Source organism: Hemitrygon akajei, chromosome 29 (assembly GCF_048418815.1).
Source record: "Hemitrygon akajei chromosome 29, sHemAka1.3, whole genome shotgun sequence".
NCBI lineage: Eukaryota > Metazoa > Chordata > Chondrichthyes > Myliobatiformes > Dasyatidae > Hemitrygon > Hemitrygon akajei.
The window spans coordinates 18,753,761-18,779,985 of NC_133152.1; the positions used below are offsets into that span (position 1 = coordinate 18,753,761).

Here is a 26,225-nt window from a genome sequence, read left to right on the forward strand (position 1 = left end):
GAGAGGGGGAATGGTGAAGTAAAAATCTGAGAATTTGATTGGCGGAAGAGATAAAGGACTCGAAAAGGGGGAATCTGATAGGAGAGAGTAGAAGACTATGGAAGAAAGGGAAGGGGGAGGAGCACCACGGAGAGGTGAAAGGCAGGTAAGGAGATAAGCTGAGAGAGGAAAATGGCAAAGAAAAAGTGGGGGGGTGGTCACTCATTGGAAGTTCAATAACTCCACCGCCATCAATGCAGGTTCCAAAGACGTCGGAATTTGAACATTTTCTCGAACTTCAGCTAATTGGATTTCCTGATAAAGGGCTTGGCCCACAACGTTGACTGTTTACTCTTTTCCATAGATGCTGCCTGGCCTGCCGAGATCCACCAGCATTTTGTGTGTATTGCTTGGATTTCCTGCATCTGCAGATTTTCCTGTGTTATACTTTAACCTTGGTCTTGGCAGTTTTTGCAACATAGGCTTTTCCAGAAGTGTGTATGTGTGTGCGTCATTGAGTGAATGTAGATGTGTAGGCAATAAGGTGAGTGAGAGATCTCTCCTTTATCTTCCTATAACCGTTAAATACTCTATGCTGACTCAGTGATATCCATGAGCACCTTGGCTGCCGGTCATAGTGATACAGAGTCATATAGCAAGGAAGCAATCCCTTTGCTCCATTGAGTCTGCACCTGTCATCAAGTACCCGTGTACTCTTACCCCACATTAATCCTATTTTTATTCTCTTCTCAACTGGCTCTATCACATCTGAAATTCTGTCTGCCCCCTACCCTGGACCCCCATCAATTTGCCTATCGCACCAGCAGGTCAACAGAGGATGCCATCTCCACGGCACTTCACTCTGCCCTGACCCACCTGGACAGCCCCAACTCTTACGTCAGAATGCTGTTCATTGACTTTAGTTCGGCATTCAATACTATGATCTCCTCCAAGCTGATCGCCAAAGTTCGCCAGCTTGGTATCAGCTCATCCCTCTGCAATTGGACCTTGGACTTTCTGACTAACAGACCCCAATCTGTTACGTTAGATAACCTCTCCTCCTCCACTCTCACCCTGAACACCGGCGTGCCTCAAGGCTGTGTGCTGAGCCCTCTTCTGTACTCCCTTTTCACCTGTACATGATTCTAACACCATAATGAAGTTCGCAGATGATACCATGGTGGTTGGCCTGATCAGAAGGGATGATGAGATGGGCTACAGGGACGAGGTCCAGCACCTAGCCGCGTGGTGTGCCGACAACAATCTGGCCCTTAACATTCAGAAGACCAAGGAGATCATTGTGGACTTCAGGCATGCTAGAAGCCACACTCACATCCCCATCTACATCAATGGAGCTGTAGTGGAGCGTGTATCAAGCTTCAAATTCCTTGGTGTCCACATATCCGAGGATCTCACCTGGTCCCTGAACTCCTCCATCCTGATCAAAAAGGCACAACAGCATTATTTCTGCGGAGCATCGAGAAAGCTCACCTCTGTCCCAGGACACTGACGGACTTTTACCGCTGTACTTTTGAGAGCATACTCACCAACTGCATCTCAGTGTGGTATGGCAATTGTCCCATATCGAACCGCAAAGCACTTCAGCATGTAGTGAAAACTGCCCAGCAGATTATCGGCACCCAGTTGCCCACCATTGAGAACATCTACCATAAACGCTGCCAGGGCAGAGTGAAAAGCATTCACTCTGGGGTGCTAGGTTATTGGAGCTGCAAGGCAAAGCTCTATTATTTATGCCACTCTGAACAAAGTTTCAATATACCCTATTCCCTTGCCCTATATCAGCTGGAGGCAATGTAAGTCATCATTGTTCAATTAGCTGACCTAAAGAGAACTCCAGCTGCCTGTAAACACACCTACAATGCACTTATGTCTTTACTGCCTGCCTGTAGTCAATTTCTTAAAGCATAGAAATGGAAAAATAATCTTTTATCTTTAAAGAATGCAGAGATAGTTGAACACCAACTTTTAAATGTACGATTCCATTATTTGCTCTCCTTCCCCAAAGGACTTGTACAGACTTGTTTTCTGTTAAATGAGATTTTTAAAGCTTTGTGGTTGTTTTTACTTAAAACACACTTCATCTGACATTATTCAAGAACCAGCTTTGAATTCTCAAAGCCAATGGTGGGATAAGAATGAACGTTCTCTGGATTCTCAGCCTAGATCATTCCTGATCACACAACATGTTTGGCTCAGTAAGGTAGCAGATATTTCCATTGGCAATATTTCCATTACAGCCAGGGGTTTCTCTGACAAATCCTTCATCATGGCAATTAAGCACAACTTCTTCTATTAATCTATTAGCCAAAATTTTTGATTAGGGAGCTTAGGGTAACAGATCCCTTAGGAGACAGCGAAGATAACATGATATAATTCACCCTCTAATTTGAGAGGGAGAAGCTAAAGTCAAACATATCAGGTATTACAGTGGAGTAAATGGAACTACATGGGAGAGGAGCTAACCAAAGTTGATTGGAAGGGGACACTAGTAGGAATGATGGCAGAATGGCTGGAGTTTCTGGGAAAAATTCAGAATGGGTAGGATAGATGCACTCCAAAGAAGAAGAAGCATTCTAAAAGCAGGTCAGCACAACTGTGGCTGACAAAGGAAGTCAAAACCAACATAAAAGCAAAAGAGAGGGCATATAATAGAGTAAAAATTATTGGGAAGCTTTTAAAGACCAACAGAAGGCAACTAAAAAAAGCCAGAGAGAATAAAAAAATGAAATATAACAGTAAGCTAGCTAGTAATATAAAAGAGGGTACCAAAAGTTTTTTCAGAGATATAAGGAGCAAAAGAGGAGCAAGAGTAGATATTGGACTGCTGGAGAGGTAGTAATGGGGGACATGGAAATGGCGGACAAACAGAATAAGTATTTTGAATTCGTTTTTACTGTGAAAGACACTAGCAGTATGCCAGATGTTCTAGAGTGTGAGGGAGAAGAAGAGAATGCAGTTGCTATTACTAGGAAGAAGCTGTTTGGGAAGATGAAAGGTTTGATGATAGTTAAGTCACCTGGACCTGAGAGTTTTGAAAGAGGTAACTGAAGTGATTGTGGTGGTATTAGTAATGATCCATTCTTTAAGAAAGGAGGGAGGCAGAAGAAGTGAAATTGTAGTCCCGTTAACCTGACTTCAGCGATTGGGAAGGTATTGGAGTCAATTGTTAAGGATGTGGTTTCAGGGTATTTGGAGGCACATGATAAAATAGGCCGTGGCCAGCATAGTTTCCTCAAGGAAAAATCTTACTGGAAAAATCTGTTGAAAAAATAACAAGCAGGATAGACAAAGGAGTATTGGTTGATGTTGTGTACTTGGATTTTCAGATGTGCCACTCTAGTGCTGATGACTGGTGGTGTTCTGCAGTGGTTAGTATTGGGACTGCTTCTTTTTAAATTGTATATCACCGATTTGGATGATGGAATTGATGGACTTGTGGCCAAGTTTGCAGATGATATGAAGACAAGTGGAGGGGCAGGTAATGTTGAAAAAGCAGAGAGGCTGCTGAAGGACTTGTACGGATTAGAAGAATGAAGTGGCAGATGGAACACAGTGTTGGGAAGTGTACAGTTATGCACCTTGGTAGAAGAAATAAAAGAATAAACTATTTTCTAAACAGAGAGAATATTTAAAAATCTGAGGTGCAAAAAGACTTGAAGTCCTTGTGCAGGATTCCCTAAAGGTTAACCTGCAGGTTGAGCAGTGTGTCAGGAAGGCAAATGCAATGTTAGCATTCTTTTCAAGAGGACTAGAGTATAAAACAAGGATGTAATGCTAAGGCTTTATAAGGTATTGGTGAGGCCTCACTTGGAGTATTGTCAGCCGTTTTGGGCCCTGTATCTAAGAAAGGATGTGCTGACATTGGAGAGGTAGGTTCACTAAAATAATTCTGGGATTGAAAGACGTATGAAGAGCGTTTGATGATTCTGGGCCTGATACTCACTGGAATTTAGAAGAATGTGGAGGGGAAATCTCATTGAAACCTATTGAATGTTGAAAGGCCTAGATAAAGTGGATATGAACAGGATATTTCCCACAGTGGGGGAGACTAGGACCAGAGGGCAAAACCCCTCAGAACAGAGGAATGTCCAATTAGAACAGAGGTGAGGAGGAATTTCTTTAGCCAAAGAGTGGTGATTCTACAGGTTGCTGTGGAGGCTAGGTCATTGAGTGTATTTAAAGCAGGGATTGATGGATTCTTGATTAGTCAGGGCATGGTAGGTTAAAGGGAGAAGGCAGGGGGTTGGGTTTGAGAGAGAAAAGGATTAGCCATGATCAAATGGTGGAGCAGACTCGGGCCGATTGGTCGAATTCTATTCCAATGTCTTAATGTATTATGGTCTTATAATCTCAAATAAGTTGAGTTAATAATATGGGGTACTAACTGTCTATTGATCTTACAGTTTCCTTGTCAAGATTAGGTATAAGGGCCATCCAACTGTTCTTCATTCAGGAAGTATTTCACCCAACTTTATCAAAGAGGGAAATGCTGGCGAAAATGTTGGTATCCATCGCATGAATCTCGGACAGACCCAGCCTGTCCGGGCCAGCCACAGTACCTCTGTTAAATCTATCAGTGCTCCTTGAAATTGTTTTCATTGCCTCCTATTGCATCATGCATTAAACCAACATCATCTGCTTGGTCTAAATTAGGACAAAATCTACTATGTATAAATCTACAATCATTATAAATGTCTACCCTTTCTTGTTGGGAACAGCAAAATGAGATTTTTAAAAATCTCCAGTGTTTCTATATTTATGGGACATCCTTCCTTGTGGATGCCCCATTAATTCCCTAGATAATGCCCCTCTTATATCCACTTAAACACACTCTTCCTGGTCATGAACCTCTTGGTAGCATTGGAATTAAAATCTGGCTTCTTAAGTTTTTAAATCATTATTCCTTCTTCTAGGATCTTTATCTTTTTGAGCTAATAAAAGGCCATGACCCTCTCTGAATTTTAAAAGAATATATTGGTTTTCCATTCCACAGCAAGTAATACAACTGGCTATGTGGTGTAAAACTGAGGATCATTCATACAAGAGTTACCAGCATGAATTCATAGAGGAACCATAATCTAGATTGACTCATTTGAACAAATGGCATCCCAACTCTATGTCGGGTTGTTCTGTGGTATTAGAACCATAGAAACAAAGAAAACCTACAGCACAATACAGGCCCTTTGGCCCACAAAGCTGTGCTGAATATATCCTTACCTGAGAAATTACCTAGGTTTACCCATGGCCCCCGGGTAGATGGAACTCGTCAGCCTGGGAAGGCAGTCCATCTAAGAGAGGGAAAACTCTGATTTCAAACCACTGCTGCCTTGTGGCCATACCCACTCATGGGAAAGGCTTCGGGAGTAAACCCTGAGGACAAATCCAGAGCTGGAGTCCCTAAGGCAGTCCGACGTTGTCTTCAACCTCGTTCTGGCAACTCCTGCCACAACACCGGTGCCAAGCTGTATCGGCCTTTGCCCTTCCCTTGGACAACATCGATGTCGTGGAGAGGGGAGACTTGCTGCTTGGGCAACTGCCAGTCTTCCACACAACCTTGCCCAGGCCTGTGCCCTGGAGAAGATTTTCTAGGCACAGATCCATGGTCTCGCGAGACTAACGGATGCCATACATGATAGTTTGGATAAAACACAGGTCAACTGAAAGCATGGTTCCAAGAGGACCATGCTTAGGCCAGGTAACAGAGTCTGCACTGACTTTGTGTCTATTGTGTGAAAGTTTTAGAAGATTCACATTATTTGAGATACCAAATTCGGTGATGATTAGCAATGACACAGAGAAGCAATGTCTACCCAAGATGAGCAATTGAATAGGTACAATGAATTGAACAAGTACTTATACACTGTTCTGGCCTGTTTACTACCCTGGAGTCCCTCAAGCTGTAGTTCCATTTAAGGAAGATGATGGAAGAGCAAATAGAAAGGACTGGTGGTTCTAAATGTCTCCTCTCTATAACCAAGGAAACATGTTGCTTTGCAATCCAAGAAATCTTAAACATTCCTGAGATGTCTTCCCTACTTTAACAAAGCCGAAGATCAGAATACCCTATTAACTGCAATCAGGAAATGGTGCGAGGAGTATGGCCTCCAGTAGCTAACTGGTCATCAAACCAAACACACGAGTTCACATCAAATTAAAGGGTACATTTATACAGCATCCACAGGTTATTGAAACACAGTATGTGGTACCACAGCCCCTCCAGTAGTTTGCAGTCTCGCTGCTAATGAGAGAAGTTAATGTGAAGCTACGGTCACATCATCCTAATGATTCTACAAAATCCTTCGCAGCTTCTTGTGCTTGTCATCCAAAGCTCCCTGTAGGCTACAGTGTGAGCTTTGATGTGTAATGCACACGGTCTCCTGCTGGTCTTACTGTGGCTACTGTAGCATGTGCCATGCCAGCTGTACCTGCAGACCTCAGGATGAAGACATTTCCTTTGATTGTCAGCCATATCACTTCAACTGCTTTAAACGCCAGAACACTTGGAAGCAGACCTAATATTAGTTCTCAGAGAGGAATTGGCTAAACACTTGAGGTGAAAGCATTGCGAAGTTATAACGAAAGAGCAAGGGGAGTGCGACTAATTGGATCTCTCTCTCTGTAAAATGTCAGCATATGCCCTGTAGGCTGAATGACCTCATTCTTTGCTACATGATCATATGTCTGGAAAGGGTTTAGAGTTGATGAGCTGATGTTTGGTATCTCTGAAGGCTTCTCAGTAATGTCCACTTACACTATGGATTTGTCTCTAATAGCGTTTCTTGCACTGAGGTCTTGTTTTTGCACAGTCTCTTCTCTCTCACTTTTCACTGCCTTGTATAATTTATGTATAATACTGTACTTGCATACATGATAATTAACTCGGCTTGACTTGACTTGACTTTTACTGCAAGAGCTCCACCAACCTGCCTAAAATTTCTGTAAGGAGCAGATTTTCCCTGCTTCTCATTCTGCTCCCCAGGGAGGCCCTAGATTTCTCAACCAGCCATCTGTGTAAACAGTCCTTGAAGCAGCTGGGAGGTCAGTAATATTTAAAGGTCCCACTGCAGAAACTCAGACAGCGAGACTGTGCATCAGGAGATCTAAAGACAGACGCAATATGGGCTGCCTTCTGTAAGACCATATGCATGGCTAATCAGGTCACACCATTCCTGTTCTCAAAAGTGTGATACATTCTCAGCAAATGAAGGTCTTCACTGAGAAAACTACATATCAGAATTTACTTCTCCTTCACAATTTCTCTCTGGGAATTTTAAAAGTAGATATATTGTAGTCCTTTCATGCAACATAGAAGAAGGTAGACACTTCTCCAGGGAGTTCTGGAGACCCGGAATCCAAGTGTTGTCTTAAGCTCTCCTTTCAGAATTTTGATTAATACCACAGTGCTTCTTTAACCAAGGGTATCAATAATGCAGAACCAGGATATGGAAGTTTATTTGTGCAATAACTAAAGATTGAACTTTAGGATATTGTATCATACCAGTTGATTAAAAATCAGAAAGTCGTAATAAAAAAAACTGCAAATATTGGAAGACTGAAATTAATGCATAAAATACTGTCGAGTCTCAGTGGGTAATGAAAGAGAAACAGAGTTAACATTTCAGGTTGGAGACCTTTATTAATGAGCTAGCAAAATACATTTACAAATTATGCATGCTGTATCTATTTCCTCCCAATACGAAGCCCCTTCCCAGTTTCAAGTTAGTGCCTTTTTTGTTTCTTTCCCAATAAACTTGTACTCACCATCAAAATGAACTTCTCAAAAGATTAGTATCTGTACACCTTACAGTCTTGTAACATATTAATCTGAGGACTCACACATTCATATCAGCCGATATACATTACATCCAGCCCACCAAAGGCAGGCTCAGTTTTATTTATCAGCAGCTCTAACAGCTCTGAAGAAGCTCAATGCTATTGAGGGGGAAGCAGCCCACTTGAACAACACCTTCTCTAGCATCCTGAACATCCATTCATTGCCTTCATCAGCAATTCACTCTGGATGCTGTGTGTGTGCCTTTCAAAAAAAAATGCACTGTCCTTATTCACCTAGGTCAGTGCAACAGTACCTCCTGGACATGCATGTTCCCTCACCAAGAAGCATAAAAGCTGTAGATAGATGGGGAAGCTACCACCTGAAATTCCTTCCAAGTCAGGTGTGCCCTGCTGGGTTGGAATTATATTGGCTGTTCCTTCATGGTCATGGGTCTCAAAGGTGGAATCCAGCTCAACAATGTTGTGTGATCCCCTTCACCGAAAGGACTTCAGTGTTTCCAGAATGTAGCTTACCAGCACATTCTTAGGGACAATTAGAGATGAGTAAGAAATATCTTCATGCAAAAAAATCATGAAGAATATCAGAAATCTTTGGTCAGTTACAATAAATGTTGCTCTCTGGCACTGCTAATGCTTTCAGAGGCAACATTATACTATAAGGACGTTTTGGATTTAAACTACTAGTGAAATGAAGAGATATCGTTGGGGTCATAAAATGGTTACAGCCCAGAAGGAGGCTATTTGTCTCATTATGCCCTTGCCTGCTCACTGCCAGAACAACTCTCTAATTCCATCCATCTGCCCTTTCTCTATAAACTTGCAATTTTTTCTCCAGCATATTTCAATTATCCATCCTCAATTAGCAGAGTGAAATTAGGATTGGCTAAACTTTCAGTGCTAGAAATAAAGTACAGTACAATGATGAAATGTTTGTCTCTTTGGAGATGAATTTGATTAACAAACTAGAACATTAATGTTAATAAACAGGGGAAAGTATTAGCAGCAAACTCATACATTAATTTTCTCATGAAAAGACATTTTACAACTGACCGCTGAAAGTGCACATCGCTTCAGTTTGCCATCTTGCACCTGGCCAAGCTGAGCAGCTTCTGCATTCTTTGCTTCCATAAACTTACCCAGGCAGAACAGAAACATTGAAGATGTGACTTTGTAATAAGTTCTACTTCCACAATTTTTTGAAAAGCCGTACAAATCTCTGTACACTCTTTCTTCTTTGAAGCAGATTGAATCAGGACCATTGACCATCCACACCACAGGCAACTCACTAATGAACAAAGACCCCTGACGCATGTCATGAAACAGCTTCAAGCCTGAGTGAACATGCATTTGTTTCTTTGCTTCTCATCCATTTTAAATGGTATTGGACCAAGTGAACACTCATGATGTACAGAATTTGTAGAAGTAATTAATAATATCTATTAAATTGGAAATCCCCTCACAATTTGTATATGAAGTGTCGATTTAAAAAAAAACTACTTTGTCCAATTGTCAGGAGAAAAGAAGATCTTCAAAGAACAGTTTTTCACATTGTATAATGGCAAAAATTCACTTCAATCATCTAAACCAGTGTGGATTTTACCAGAGGATCAAATTTAGTAATTTGTTGAGAGATTATCCAAAACCTTGGTAGTAATGACTGTAGACGAAGAATTGGCTCTTTTGTGAGCTTGGATTTTGTGACACTGTCCTTCAGCTTGTCTGGAAAATAGGAAATAAATTTTCCACAGCCACTGGAGAGCACAAGTTTCCAGTTCAAGTGTAGCTAGGTGGCAGTTTAGTTTTGGGTTGTCATGGTGATAAGCTCCAACTTCCAATAACTTTTTCTCCCTCTATTTATAATAGTTCTGGCCATTTTTGCTGCAAGTTATTTTTCTGATGTTAGACCTGTTTCTTTTCCCCTCTCCATTTGAACACTGACCTGCAATTTGCAATACATTGCACTTCGTCCTTACGGCAACTCAAGAATCAGAGATATCCCCTTTCTCTCATCAATTCTTCAGGCTCCTACTCTTGCTATTTCCTGCCCAGCTTCTTTGCAATTAAAACTAACTTACTTTCTCTCCTCATTTCTGATCAGGCACCTTTGAGCCATAACATTAACTCTGTTTCTCTTTCTACAGAAATTGCCTTTTCTTTTGAGTGTTTGCAATATTTTCTGTTTTTATTCCGGCATTCAGCATCCAGCTTCATACACACTATCACAGTACTCCATGGTTATCTTAATGACAACTGGAGCCACTGATTAATGTCATGAATGACAACAAATTAATACAACATCAGAAAATCTGTTTGATTACAAGATCACAAGGGAACTATGTTTGTATCAGTGTCCTAACAAATTATTGTCGCACTGTGGGGCATTCATTAGTACAAGGAGTCTAACCTAGACGGAGAATATTAATAAAGGTCAAGGTGGCAAGCTGTAATTAAGTGAGATACACATTGCCCTCTTTTTATCTTTTATTTCTCCTGTACAATTACAAGAAACTGTAATCTGATAGTTTAGTTATTCCAATCTTTTTAACAAAGGAGTTTGCTTACATTGTGTGCAGTTCTGGTCAATTGTGTGCATTTCTGGTCACCTAGTTATAGGAAGGATATCAGTAAGATTGAAAGAGTGCAGAGAATATTTACTAGGATGTTGCCGGGTGTTCAGGAATTGAGTTACAGGGAAAGATTGAAAAGGTTAGGACTTTATTCCTTGGAGCGTAGAAGAATTAGGGGAGATTTGATAGAGGTTTACAAAGTTGAGGGGTATTGACAGAGTAAATGCATGTAGGCTTTTTCCACTTAGATTAGGAGAGATAAATACGAGAGGGCATGGCTTTAGGGTGAAAGAGGAAAGGTTTAGGGGGAAAATTAGGGAGAACTTCTTCACTCAGAGACTGGTGGGAGTGTGGAATGAGCTGCCATCTCACTCTTAAGTTTTAAGAATAAATTGGATAGATACATGGATGGGAGAGGTCTGGAGGGTTATGGACTAGGTGCAGGCCAATGGGACTAGTGGAATAAAGTTTCAGCACAGACTAGAAGGGCCAAATGGCCTGTTTACTGTGCTGTAGTGTTCAATGGTTCTATGGTTCTAAAGACTAAAATTCGGGTTAACCTCTTGGGAGGATATTTCCATATTCCACTTCCCTGCACTCTCTGTTGAGTGTGACAGGGGTGTAGGCTCCCCTTCCTATTACCTCAGCCAAGTAAAGCTGGACATGCATGAACTGTGAAGGGCAATGAAGACCCAATGTCCACACTGGTCATGGGCTGTATGGAAAGGAATAAACAGTGGACATTCTGGACTGAGAGTTGTGTATGTTGCCATGGATTCTGAGTGTGTTGGCTTGGGTTTTGTGTGTTGCCTTGGATTTCCAGCATCTGCAGATATTCTCATGTTTGAGAATCTGCTGTAGGAAATGATTGCATCGAGCATTTGTGGGAGGAAAGGATTTGGAAAGGGAGGTCCTGACGTGGGGTTTCAAACTGAATCATCAACGATTCCTTTCCTCACACGTATGCTGCACGACCCGTTGAGTTCCTCCAGCAGATTGTTACCTAGAGATTGTCTAATTCCTCAGTCAAATTCATTTTGTAGTATGTATCAAGGAAAACTTCCTTGGGCAGATTTGGTTCATCGATCTCTGCCTCAAATTGAGTGCAAACAAACCAACCTCACCTCACATACAAGTTTCCAGCTTTCTGCCTCTGGTGGTGCCTGGTGGCAAGTGCAAGGTACGTGAAGGTCGTCCCAAGATGAAATGAGGTTCTAGAAAAAAATTGATGATGTTAACCATTTAAATACAAAATGTGGTTAATGAGGTGAGAAAAGAAGAACACTGCAGTGCCTTCAGAGGAAATGGTGGAAAATTAATGGGGGACATAAATAGCCTGAATGAAATATAGGATATCTTTCTGGCTGAATTGTCAGTTTGTTAAGGAGATTTATTGGGTAAAGGCAAGCTTTCCTTGGAATAATTCATCAGATCTTCAACGCTCTTCTGAAACCACGAGAATACAAACAACAGTTTCTGGAAAGACTCAACAGATCAACACACATATGCTGCTTGTTTTAATGGAAGGTCATTAATCTGATATAGACATTCTGTTTCTTTCTCTACAAATCTGCCTGTCCTTCTGAACGTTTCCAGCATTTTTGTTGCTGGGTTTCCAGTATCTGCAGTGTTTTAAAGGCAGGATCCCATCCGAAGTATTACATCCTAGTTACGTGGCACTTGCTCGGTACTAAAGCGCCAACGCAGAATTGGGCCTGCGTTCAGGAGATGAGGTTGGCCGCAAGAATGTTCAATTCACCAGCAGCAAACAGTCAAGTTTATGTGCATAAGAGTTCAAAGTTAGTGACCACTAATGACATGACCCTGGGTAAAAAAAAAATTTTGTCACTCAAGAGGCCATTCAGCACATCCATTCTGTGCTGTCTCTCCAATAGTTATGCAGCTGACACTTGGATGGACCTCTTATAAGTTAAAGATGAAATTTTGATCTCCTGATCTGCCTCATTTCAGCCCGTCTTCTTTACTTGTCTGTAATCTATCTATCTATCCCCCAATTTAACCCTAGCTTAATCACAGGGCAATTTAAAATGACCAATTAACCTACCAACCAGTACATCTTTTGGACTGCAGAAAGAAACTGCGGCATCCTGAGGAAACCCACACAGTCATGGGGAGAACGTACAAACTCCTTACAGAGAGTGGCGGGAATTGAACCCAGGTTGGCTTTACCTTAAAGCGTTGTGCTAACCACTGTACTAGCATGCTGCTTTTTCTGTAGCAGCTACACTACGTTCTGCATTTTGTTTGCTTTTTATTGTACTGATGTGTAGTATAAAGTGATCTGCCTGGATGGCACGCAAACAACTTTATCTTGGTACAGGTAACAATAATAAAACAAAGCAACACAGCACAAACTGCTGGGTGGAGCTCAGCAGGGCAGGTAGCATCTATAGAAAATTGTAAGCAGTCAATGTTTCGGGCTGAGACCCTTCAGGACTGGGCAAGTGTTCTGGCCCAAAACGTGGACTATTTCCTCTTTTCCACAGATTCTGCCTGACCTGCTGAGTTCCTCCAGCGTTTCGTGTGTGTTGCTTTGGATCTCCAGCACCTGCAGATTTTCTTGTGTTTGTAGTAATATAACAATACCAAGCAGGTCCCGTTCTCCCCTATCCTTTCTCTGGAGTCATGAAATTTCTTTTCTCTTCACTACAGGTCTAATTTTAACTTCTTTTTTTAAAAGCAAGGAAGAAATTAACATCTTTACAATTGCAGAGCTGGGGCAGAAGATATCAGAACCAGTAAGATTCACCATAGTGAAAAGGAGTGGAATTCCTCTGAACAATGAAGGCATCTTTGTCTGATTATGAGTGACAACAGACTACACTTGCTTGCCTTTGCAATCCTTTGCTGAAATGTACTGGGTTCTGCTGTAACGCTATAAAACATGTATTGAAATTTCACATGTTTTTATTCTGCAGCACCCCCTTCATCAATCTCTGTCATCGCAGCAGATACACCAGCCCCTTTCAGTCGGTACGAGGCCCAGAATTTCACATTGGTTTGCATCGTGTCTGGAGGAAAGCCAGCCCCCACGGTATGTTACAGCATGAGAGAGGGGCAAAGTGATTTTTTCCCCCCCCCCCCCCCTCAGCTCTTTCTCTCTTTGAGTTTGGTCCTCGCTATTTTGTGAAGCCAAGGTAATGGCAATGTATCTGTGCCATAGTGAGGGATACCCAGGCCAGGGCGGCTTCTAACAAGCTGCCTCACCAGTAAGTGGTTTTTGGCCTGCTCTTTCTTTCTAAAGAGACAGACAAACTCTAACTCAGATTGATGGGAAACACTCAGAAACTCAGCAGGTCAAGTAGTACCCATGGAGAGCAGAACAGATTTCACATTTCAGGTTGATGACCTTTCATTGGAACTAGCGACTGTAAGAATAGAGTTACATTTCACTGCTTCGGAATGTTTATCTTTGTGCTCTGTTGTACCTTGTTAAGCCTTTGAAGTATTCCTACTCTCCAATAGATAACTTGCCAGAAGGGTGGCTTAATGCTTTAACGGCTGGTTATGTTTGCTGAATGAAGTGCTTCCATCAAACCAAACATAAAAACTGTTCCAATTTCCTATCCAGTCCCTTCTTCCAAAGAGCACGCAAGATCTGACTGACAGAAAATCCCTATCTCGCCTGATCAATACTCCTAGTGTTCAATATTTTTCTATTTATAGTGTATCAGAAGGAAAGAACCATGTTGCTGTCTAATAATGTTTAAGTGACTTGGAATGCTCACTTGATACATTATGGATCTTTGCAATGTTCCACTGACACCCACTATGTTGGAGGTGTCAACCTATTCCACACAGTCAGAAATCAAATCTCTGTGCATGCTTCCTTTTAACCCTCATTGTGAATTTCACTCCACTCTCCCATTTTAACTATCTGGTAGAAATTCATGAGGTTAAAGTTGGGTAAGTGGACTTGTCCCATCTCCAGTTGTGCCAGATCATGCCCATTTAGATTTTCTTCCTCACTGAGAAGAATTGGAGAAATGTGGCAAGAGAGTGGATCAACAAAATGCATTGATTTGTGAGGCTGGATAGTCATTGTCTGTTGATAAGAGATGTTGTGATCTGCCCTGGTCCGTGAAGGTTTTGATATCCGATTATGTTCCTGCTAGGTGTACTTCAAGCGAGATGGTGAGCTGGTCGAAGTTCTCCATGTGTCCCAGACGTCACCTGAGACAAATGTGAAAAAGGGTCGCATGCCTCAGAGTCTAATCAGTCGGGATATGGATGACACTAAGCTACAGAAGTCATTGTCCTTGCTGGATTTTGAAAGCAGGGGAAGACTTTTCACTGAGAGGCCCTCCTCAAGCGTCACTGATAGTGTTGTTTCAGCAACAACCGAAGCAGAAAGTATTCCAGAGACAGTCATCAGCCGAGAGTTCCCGAGATGGATTTTTCCCAGCGATCCGGCGTATCTGTTCCGACATACACAGATACCCGTCAGTGATGGGACAGTTGAAGTACGTGCCATGATCACCTGGACGTTGAACCCTGACCTGGACAATAATGCTCTGTTCAGCTGTGAGGTGAAGCATCCAGCTCTGACGATGCCAATGCAATCTGAGGTGATACTGGGTAAGTCAAAGAAATTCTTATTTCAGCTTCTAACACAGGTTAGAGGACAATGTTATTGAACAGTATTTACTATATTCCAGCCAACTGTCTAGAGGAGCATTCCTCCTTGGCAGATTGACTAAGAAGCCTGGGAAGAATTTATAGAGACATAGAAATCTATAGCACATTACAAGCCCTTCAGCCCAAAATGTTGTGCCAACCATGTAATCTACTCCAGAAACTGCCTAGAATTTCTCTTCTAAGCTCCATGTACCTATCTAAGAGTCCCTTAAAATACCCTATTGTATCCACCTCTATCTTCGCTGGCAGTGCATTCCAGACACCCACCACTCTCTGTGTGAAAACCTTACCTCTGACATCCCCTTTGTACCTACTTCCAAGCATCTCAAAACCATGCCCCCTCGTGTTAGCCATTTCAGCCCTGGGAAGAAGCCTCTGGCTATCCACATTATCAATGCCTCTGTTTATGTAGCATAATTTATGATCTTGAGATGATAGCTTTGCAACTGATGACATATTTTTGAAGAACTGTCAATGCTTTGACTCACTGGTTCTGAAATGGAGTGAATAACCTGCCTCCCAGAAGCATTAAACGTTGGTTGGAGAAACATAAGGCCCCAGATCTTCAAATTGTACTTGAGGATCTTTGAAGCTGACCTGGGGGAGATAGATGATTTAATGCCTTATCCAAATAATGGCATCTTTGACAATATGGCACAGTCTCAGCAGATTATGTGGTCAACCCCCTTAGACAGGAAATAAAAACCCTTAGCCTTTTATCTCAAACGTAGCCCTGTTCCTCTGTCCAAGCATTAATCGTGGGACCTCTGTACTGATTGGAATTAAGTCATCCCAGTTTTGGGCAGAGTCCACAGTTTGCCTCAACATCAACAGGAGGTTTTGTTATGCCTATTAGCAATAACTTAAGATGTTCTGACAATAATCAAAATCAGAGGTCATTTTTCTTATCAGAGGTCACTCTTTTCCCTATGCGCCTTGCATGTTTCCAGCTTGTGTAATATCAGTGAAGTCTTGATTGTTTGGAGAGGATTATGATCATGGAGATAAACTCAATTACCTTGGAGGCAAGCTACTAGTGTTCTAGGCCTCCCAAAGAGAATTGGGAACATCTGTTCTGATAGTGATGGTAGCAGCAAGTGTGATTAAAGTTTGCAAGCCCTAGAACTGACTATTTCTGTGTTAATAAGGCTACCATGCACAGTAGGAGGTTCTGTACATAAGATCTACCATCTGAAAGCATTCTTTATTTGAAACATAGGCTGCTCAATTTCAGTCATCAAAATAGCAGGTATTGAAGCTTTAGTCTGGGTTGGATGCTTTAGGGCTGCCCAGCCCCAAGAGATACTGGGGCCGAAATTGGACTTGGGTAACACTAAAGGAGCAATCTGCCTTCCGCAGAATGGAAAATGTTGAAAGTAGAGTGTAATCGATTCTGCTGATTTATTGATGCTCATTTCATGATCTGTTTCACATCAAATGTCTTTAAGAAATAGGGCAGGACAATGAAGAAAATAATTATTCCTATGATGGATCGAAATAGGATGGGAAATAAAATTGCTTCCGAAATAATGGGCTAGCTGGTGTCCCAGGTTGTATAAGATCACCAGTTCAAAGTCACATGAGATGGTGAGCAGTAGTTCACAAACCATGCCATTCAGGGATGCGCTAACGTTGTTTTTCTGTGACTGTTTGTGCCATCATAACTGTATGTGCTGTGTGTGACAGTATGGACTGTGTCTTGCACTTTGACCCCATAGGAACTCTGTTTCATTTAGCCGTATACATGTCTATGCTTAAATGACAATTAAACGAACTTGAACTTAATTTTGAATAATCCAATTCCCACAAATCTGCCTGCTGACTCCCAGTCTGACCACTAGGCTAAGATGCTGACAGATCACTTGGACATTTTCTGTGGGAGAAATAGAGATTGAGGTGAGAATTTGCTTTTGGCATTGTCAGACAATTTCAAGTAGATTTTATCCCAGAGTCTCACACACCATCAAGCACTCCTTCCATATATCTGGTTGTGAAGACAATGGCTTATTTGGATAGTGTAAGTAGATAGGTCTCTACCAAATTTGGTGTAAAGCACTGCTTCCCTCTGCTAGCCTGGGCAAGATGCAGCACCTGCTTACCCCCCGTTCAAGGTCATGGGAACAGGTGGTGGATGGTCATATAAGCAGCTGGTGCGTATCACAAATCCTGGTCATGCGACACTGAAACGAGGCAGACAATCTTTGACAAGTATTGTGAATGGCCAGGGTCATCCATCTTGTAAAGATGCTGTCCAGAAGAAGGTGATGGCAAACCACTTCAGTAGAAACATTTGCCAAGAACAATCATGGTCATGGAGAGATCATGATCGTCCATGTTGTATGATACAGCTCATAATGAATGAAATAGATGAAATCTATTCCCAGGTGCAGATAGTTCGAGGAAAAGAGGACACAGAATTCAGAGAGCACAAAATCAATTTGTGCCTTCAAAAAGGTACTGGATAGACATTTGAGTGACAATAATTTCCCAGGGAAATGGGAAGAATGCACCGACTAGATTTTTCTGCTATGTGCCTGTATCAGCACAATAGGCCAAATAGCTTTCTGTTGATACAAAACTATTCTATGATTGTATAATATTTAGCTGGTTATGATATATGAGAAGCAGTAAATCTGATCCACTTATGCCTGCCCTTGACAGATTTCTGTGCCTTGGTTTATTCAATCATCTGCGGCTCTAGCCCGTTCTCATCCACCATCTGCAAGGCTCAATCATATTACCACATGCATAGTATTCTCTACCTCGCTGATATGAACTGAGCTCCAACGGCAGATCCAGGCTTGTCAGGTATAATCTGTAGATTATTGGTCAATGAAGGACATACAGTAAAACCCCTTGTCATATGTGTAGAAGTTGCAAGTGCAGAAATATTCATCCTGTTAACAGTCATTCTGGTGCCAGTGGATGGGAATACTGGCAGTGGGTTATCAGTCTAGTTGACTGCTTTCCCCAGCTGGTGTCAAGCTTCTCGAAAACAATGGCTACTGCAACTATTCAAGTCAATAGAGAGCATTCCGTTACATTCCATATTTGTACAGGGAAGGCAATGAATGATATTGGGGAAATAAAGAAGTCACTACAACCTGTGGAATGTCATCTGCACTCTGGTTGAACGCTCTAGTTGGGCAGTCTTTCATTGATCCTGTTACAGCTACTAATCTATTTATTTGTTCAGTATGCCCACAGCAAAATAAATCTCAGAGACATTTGGTGCCAGGTATGCACTTTGATAATAAAATTTATTTTGAACTTCTGTGAATACCCAAACTCTGGCCTGTTCTTCGAACCAAGCTTATTATATGGTTGATCCCACAAGTTTTTGATCAATGTCGAATCTCCTGGCAGAGATCATGGCATTCTCCTGATTCCATTTCCAGAAAGGATTCATTGGAAAGCAAATGGAAAAGCTAGCTGTGGCTGATGCAGTATCTCCCAAGCCTAGGGGTGCCAAAGCTCCAACTATTGCCTCAATTCACGGTAGTGTAGCGGTTAGAGCAACACTATTGCAGCTCGGGGCACCGGAATTCAGAGTTCAATTTCCGCCACTGTCCAAAAGGAGTTTGCATGTCCTCCTCATGGAATGCATGGGCTTGCTCCAGGTCTTCCAGTTCCTTCCCACAGTCCAAAGACACGCTGGTTAGTAGGCTAATTGGTCATGGTAAATTGTCCCGTGATTAGGCTATGGTTAAATCGGGAAGGGCCCATTCCACACTGTATCTCAGTAAATAAATACAGATAAACAAACAGGAGACTATTGTAGATGATGTCTGAGGAAATTCCCAATGTGAATGTGTTGGAAAGATCAACAAAGAGTGAAACTTCTTTGCTATTCAAAGAAGTAAAATGAATGATAGTCGCTGAAAAAAAATCAAAATGTTGATGAGTGCAGCCTGCATACAGTTAAATCCCATTCTTCCATCATACCCTTCCATGCTGACCTGCACTGACACCCTGTCCTCTAGAAGGAATTTAAAATTGTTACCCTCATTGTCAAATCTCATCAAGGTTTCACTCATCCTGCAATTCATTTTTGCATTCTCTCTCCAACATTTCTCTCCTTCCCATTGGTTTCCCTAACACCAAACTCCGTACAAGTGTCATTTATTTTCTTATGGAGCAGAGCTTTAAGCTGCCTTGACGTGTTACCTCTTTAAAAAATCTTCTCAGAACTCATGTCTTATCAGGTTTTCAATCACTTTGCCTAATCCTCTCAGAGTTTTGGGCGCACAGTCCTTTTCTCCTCTGTCAAGGGTGGCAGGACATTTTCCCACATAAAAGGTACTGTATATCTGCATGTTATTCTTGTTGAAGCAGCATGATTTAATCAGAAGAGAAACAGCCTCAGGAATGTTGGTTCCAGCAGCCACAATAACAGTCTTACTGACAGCACATTCATCCAGTCTGAACACACTTACAACAGAATAATTTGGATTTTTTTTTTAAACCAGAAATAAGATTGTGGGTATACTGTATGTATAAAGTAGGACAAAGATGATCGAATGCTTTATACTATGCTAAAGGACACATAATTCAGACTATGTTTGCATTATCTGAGGATTGTCATTTGATTTCTGAAAAATTTTACAAATCCAAATCATCTGAAATTTAACTCTTTGAAGAAGGTAAAAGAATGACCTAATGTAGAGAATGCAGTCAACAAGCTAAATGGTTAAATATTTTCCAGAAGAACTTCACTTCCTGCTCCATACAGAATGGCGATAGATATGGTTCCCTCTTTTCCCTTTCTCGCAGGGTAACTCTCCAAAGTGTTGCCGCATCCTAGTGCTGTCCCTGCCTCTGAAAATCAAAAGAAGGAGAAAGCAACAAATGCTGGAAATCTAAAATAAAAACAGACGATGCCGGAAGTACTCAGTGGGTCAGTTAGCACTTGTGGAAGGAGAAACGTAGTTAATGTGTCAGATCAAACACCCTTTGTTGAAACTGAGAAACAGAGGAAACAAGTTAATGTTGAAGAGAGGCTGATAGATAGGATAGGAAACAGAGTTCCCTATAGGAATAAGAGAGGCTGATAGATAAGATAGATAGGAAACAGAGTGGGGGGGAAGACTAGTGGTTGCCATGGCAACCTCAGCCAAGGCCTCAGTTTCAGCAACTGCATTCCTTTCCTATTGAATTCTGAGCCTGGTACGGCTTTGATTTTGAACCCTTCTTCCACCCCTCTGTTTCTACGCCTATTTCTTTGGCTAGGAATTTTCACTGCAGACAAGTATGAGCTGTTGCACTCTGCGAGGACTTACAGAGTGACCAGTAGGACACCAAGAAGTGTGGTAGGAGAGAGGGATCTGGAAGTACAGATCCATAATTCTGTGAAAGTGGTGTCATAGGTACATACAGTTGTAAAGAGAGCTTTTGGCACATTGGCCTTCATAAATTAGAGCATTGAGAACAGGAAATGGGATGTTGCTGACACCTAATTTGGAGTATTGTGTGCAGTTCTGGTGACCTACGTACAGAAAAGATATCAATAAGATTGAAAGAGTACTGGAAAAATTTACAAGGGTATTGCTGGACAAGGACCTCAGTTATAGGGAAAGGTTAGACAGGTTGGGACTGTATTCCTTGGAGTGTAGGAGAATGAGAGGCAGTTTATGAGGGTTATAAATGGAAGCAGGCTTTTTCCCACTGAGGTTAGGTGAGACTGGAACTGGAAGTCATGCATTAAGGTGAAATGTTTAAGGGAACGTGAGGGGGGACATCTTTATGTAGAGAGTGGTAAGAGTGTGGAACAGGTTGGCAGCAGAAGTTATGGATGCGGCTTTGATTTCAACATTTAACAGAGGTTTGGATAAGTAAATGGATGGAAGGGGAAATGGGGGACTATGATCCAGGTACGGGTCGATGGGACTGGGAGAATAATAGTTCAACATGGATTACATGGGGCAAAGGGCCTGTTTCTGTGCTGTAGGTCCATCTCCAGAATTGCTGATCAACCTGATCGGTCTTTCAGGTCTAGTTTTCTTATCGTCTCTGGACTTATTCATTATAAACTGTCAACACAACAATGAGTGTCAATTTCTCAGTTCCCTCTATTCACACTAACTTGCTCCCTTCTAAACTTACATCACTGTTTATTAAAGACCACATAGCTCCATTAGCAGCTTATTACCATGGCACCTCTGGCCTCTATCAATCAGAGGTCTTTTGTGAACATCCAAAACGTCTCCCACCCAATCTTAACTAACTCTCTTACCTTTCTTGCCTGACTCAACATGAAACATTAGCTCTGTTACTCTCCTCATAAATGCTGCCTGTCCTGCTGAGTATTTCCATCAATTTCTGTCTTTATTTCTGTGTCCGTCTCTTGTCTGTCAAGTGCCTGGATGGTCATTTCCATGGCCATGACCAGTGTGCATTATTCTTCCTTAAACTCTGTCACCTTTGGGATGGTTGATCATGGATTCTTTCTCCAGTGCCTCACCTTATATCTAACTTACTAAGTTACTTTCTACGTTACATCCCTTGCTAAGTTACATACAGATTTTCGTGGCAGTAATAGTTGTATCTCCCATGCCTATTCCTTTCCTGAACATCTGATATTCTCTATATCATATTTATGCTATGCTTCCACATATCCATTAATCACTGTTGAAATCCAGTTCTATCTTCTCTCCATTTTGTTCGGCCCCATTATCACCTCTGCATTGTGGAGCTACTTGTCAGACAGGAGTCTGAGATGAGCTATTATCGCCTACAGCTGTTGATGAGAGGGAAGTTATTGTTGTCCATGCCCGCCATAAAATCTGCGTGCCAGTCACAGATTTCATCTCTGCTCCAGCCATTGTCTTAGCCAAGACACAAGAGACTGCAGATGCTCGAATCTGATGCAAAAATCTGCCGGAGGAACTCCGTGGGTCAAGAAAGGAATTGTTGATACTTCATGTCAAAACAGTCCATCAGGACTCATCTATATAAAACCCTGTCCTGATGCAACGTTTTCAACCCGAATCGTTGACAATTACCCTTCCTCCCACCGCTGCCGTTCAACATGCTGAGTTCTTCCAGCAAGTTGTTTTGTCAGACTGTTTACAGCCCTGGTGTTCTGTACAATCCTGAGCTGAACAGCAAACATGGATCCTCTCTGACTCAACAACTGTATGCGAACATCTCTGAATTCTGCCCCTGCAGCCCATTCTCATTCCAGCTGCCACTGCTGTCTCGGTCATCTTCTTGTTTAACTTTCACGAAGGGAATGGTCTCACATGGGCTAATGATCTGGAGCGATGCAGACTGGAACATTAGTTCATGGAAAAGGTGTAAGAGATAGTAAGCATGTAACCACAAGATCATTATTGCCCTGTCAGGAATTAATTTTGCTATCTTCATCTGGTCTCGCTGAAATATGATTCAAGGCCCATTGTAAACTTCCTCTGAAGTCATCTGCCAAAGCACTCAGTTGTTTCAAATAGTCTGTCTGTGCATCAAGCCCCATTTAACCATGACTTAATTTGATTCCTGATTCGCGATGTCAGCCATTTAACATAGTTTCAGTCCCCACTGAACAATGCATTCTTTCATCCCTTTCCAAATCCTACAGAAAAGTAGTGGATACAGCCCAGTCCATCACGGTAAAGCCCTCCCAACCATTGAGCACATCTACATGAAACACTGTCACAGGAAAATGGCATCCATCATCGGGGACCCCCACCACCCAGGTCATGTTCTCTTTTAGTTGCTGCCATCAGGATAAAGGTACAAGAGTCTCAGGGCTCACATCACCTGGTCAGGAACAGTTATTACTCCCCAACCATCAGGCTCTTGAACCAAAGATAACCTTACTCCACTTCACTTGCCCCATTATTGAAATGTTCCCACAACCAATGGTCTCACCTTCAGGGACTCTTCATCTCATGTTCTTGATATTTATTGCTTATTTATTTATTATTATTATTATTATTATTATTATTATTAGTTCCTTCTTTTGTATTTGCACAGTTTGTTGTCTTTTGTAATCTGGTTGAATGCAGTCTTTCATTGATTCTGTTATGGTTATCATTCTATAGATTTTTTGAGAATGCCCTCAAGAAATTGACCGTCAGGGTTGTATGTAGTGACATACATATATTTTGATAATAACATTTACTTTGAACTTTTATTTCTGTAATCTTCGCCAGTCTGGCAATTACCACCCCTCCTTCACACTCTATGCTTAGTTCTACAGATGTGCCGAATCTTTCATAGGTCATTGACCATGTACATTTGGGTGGACCAAGTTCTAACTGCTGGTAACTTTGAAAGTCACCCAGCACCAAATGATTCTGAGGCTTCTGTTCTATGAAAATTTCATGCCTATACCCAGCATTGCTCAGCCAGCTTGTGGTATCAAAGGCCCGTCTTATGGATCTTAACAAAAGCTGAACTTCCCTTGTTTTTAAATTAGAAAGAGTGAGTAAAAGCGGCTGAGTAAACTGTGGGGCCAGACAGGAAGCATAAGTGGACAGTCAGGTCAGGACATTATTCTTGACCCCAGGTCCTGGGAGAGAGTGAGAAATCAGATGAGCCCATCAACCTGACATCTAACCCAATGTGGCATAGTCTGGGCAATTTGCATTTGATCAGAATCTTGTGAAGAAATGTGTTGGGGCCTTATTATATCCTGAGGACGTCCTAAAATATTTTAATACTAGTGGATAAATTTGGAAGTGGTCACAGCTGCAGTAATTTGGATCCCTCATAAAGTCCAAAAAGCAGCAGATGGGCAACCAGATAATCTCCCTCTGACGGTTAAGGAGAAAACATTTGCTTTCATATCAGGAAAGCTCCTTTCATTTCTTTGACATCCATCATTATTTCTCCTAATTCCAAATGAATATGCAGATGAAGTCTCATCCTAGCAACTCATCCAAAGACACCAAGTCATCTGACCTGACAGCATTCCAGCTAAATGCCAACCTGGATCACAGGCTTCAATCCACAGCCTGCATTTTATTCACACTCTTCTTAAAAGCCAAATTGCCATCTGCAAACCAAGTGGATAATAATACTCTTCTTTTGAGAGTTATTTTTGGGAAATGGTCAAAACTCATATTTCTCATCCATTCTCTGAGATGATGATGTGATCTTCGAGCTCTGCAGGCCATGTGATGAAATTGCTTCCATCTTGTTGAACTTCCAGAAGATGGTCCAACATTGATGGACATCCGCCACATATGTCTGAGTTGAGGTGGTGTATGGAAGTCAAAATGGTGCTGTGCTTGCTATTGGAGAAGCTGCTGAAGAAGTCTTGTTTTGAGCAATGCGGACAAACATGGCTCGGCTAAATTGCAGTGCTTCTTATAGAATGCAGACTTCTCAAGCTGATCATGATTATGGTTTGAACATTGTAATATAAATAATCTGCTCCCTTTCTGCCTCAGGATCACTGTCACCCATGTGTATACACAATGGAGTAATTACCAAAACAATATAAATGAGGGGCTATTTCAGCTGTCATAGCAATAATGAAACTCTTTTCTTAATTCCATGGAGACTACTTTTTTGATAGGATACATTGCCCTTAGCAATGAATCTCAGCCTCCATTAGAATCTCTAAAACTCCTCAAAGAAATCATCCATAAATCCTCTGGGCTGTTTTGCTGTGATTAGAAAGAGAGATCGAGGGGGAGAGAAAGAAAAATAGAGAGAGAGCGATAGAAGTAGAGACAGAAATAAAGGAAAAAGCAAGTAAGAAAAGCAACCGTTCAAAAAGAAGTCTTATACTGAAATGGTAAGATGGAATAGGATGGAACAAGGCTCCTGTGAAGCATAAAAGATGAAGAGAAAAAAATTTAAGCAAATGGACATTTTCTCTAATGTTAAATCTATAAAAGTCTACCTAAGAATGTTAAGTTCCTAGCCATCCCCTGCTGTCTATCTAGTGCTAATGAATTATGAAAGCTGGCTATTAATTAGGTCCATTAACCTTTACACTTACAAGTGTTCACTCGGCAATAGCTTCTACAGGAATTAACCTTGCTTGGTTGGTAACCCTTTTAACTGACTCCAAGACTCACAGCCTACTCGAGATCTTGCGAGCATATAATCTAAAATAATATCCCTGTGTAGTATTGAGAGAACACCGCATTATTGGAAATCCCATCCTTTCTGTTGTTGCATCATGCATTTGGTTCAGAGTTCCAATAGTATCCAAAGGCGCGTGGCCAAGTGGATAAGGTGTCGGTCTAGTGATCTGAAGGTCGCTAGTTCGAGCCTTAGCTGAGGCAACATGTTGTGTCCTTGAGCAAGGCACTTAATCACACATTGCTCTGTGACGACACCGGTGCCAAGTTGTATGGATCCTAATGCCCTTCCCTTGGACAACATTGGTGGTGTGGAGAGGGGAGACTTGCATGGGCAACTTCCATACAACCTTGCCCAGGCCTCAGTCATCATCGAAAATTGATAGACAGCTGAAGAGAAGAGTATCCTAAGGAGAACAGCACAGTGTTTCTGTTACAATCTACAATAGAAGAATATCATGGCACAGTATGGTAGCATAGTGGTTAGAACAAAGCTTTAGAGTACAAGTGACCTGGGTTCAATTCCCACTGCTGCCTGTAAGGAGTTTGTATGTTCTCCCCGTGACCGCATGGGTTTCCTTCAAGTGCTCTGGTTTCCTCCCACAGTCCAAAGACGTACCAGTAGGTAGGTTGATTGTTCATATCCAGCCAATCATATGGCAACAATATGATATGGCAACAGCTCAATACATAAAAGCATGCAGACATGATCAAGAAGTTTAGTTCTTGTTCAGACCAAACTTCAGAACGCGGAAAAAATGTGACCTGAGTGAATTTGACTGTGGAATGATTGTTGGTGCCCAACAAGGTGGTTTGAGTATCTCAGAAGCTGCCACTCTCCTGAGATTTTCATGCACAACAGTTTCTAGAATTTACAAAGAATGGTGCAGAAAACAATAAAACATCCCCTGAGCAGCAGTTCTGTGAGTGAAAACACCTTATTAATGAGAGAGGTCAGAGGAGAATCGCCAGACAGGTTCAAGCTAACAGGAAGTAACTCAAATAACTACATGTTGCAACAGTGGGAAGCAAAAGAGCTTCTCTAAAGGCACAACATGTTGAACCTTCAAGTAGATGAACGACAGCAGCACATACACTCACTGGCCACTTTATTAGGTACAGGAGTGTAGTTCTGCAGGCTAATGGCCAATAAAGGACAGGCCATTTA

General features: G+C 41.7%; 1 protein-coding gene across 2 annotated transcripts in view; it reads left to right on the plus strand.

Moving 5' to 3' along the window:
* The window catches only part of igsf21a (immunoglobin superfamily, member 21a), a 420,709-nt gene that overhangs the window by 259,877 nt on the left and 134,607 nt on the right, over positions 1-26,225 (plus strand). For both annotated transcript variants that reach the window (XM_073031771.1, XM_073031770.1), the window contains exons 5-6: positions 13,301-13,416; positions 14,498-14,960. In XM_073031771.1, coding sequence (XP_072887872.1) covers positions 13,301-13,416; positions 14,498-14,960 — 579 coding nt within the window. The remainder of the gene's footprint in view (positions 1-13,300; positions 13,417-14,497; positions 14,961-26,225) is intronic.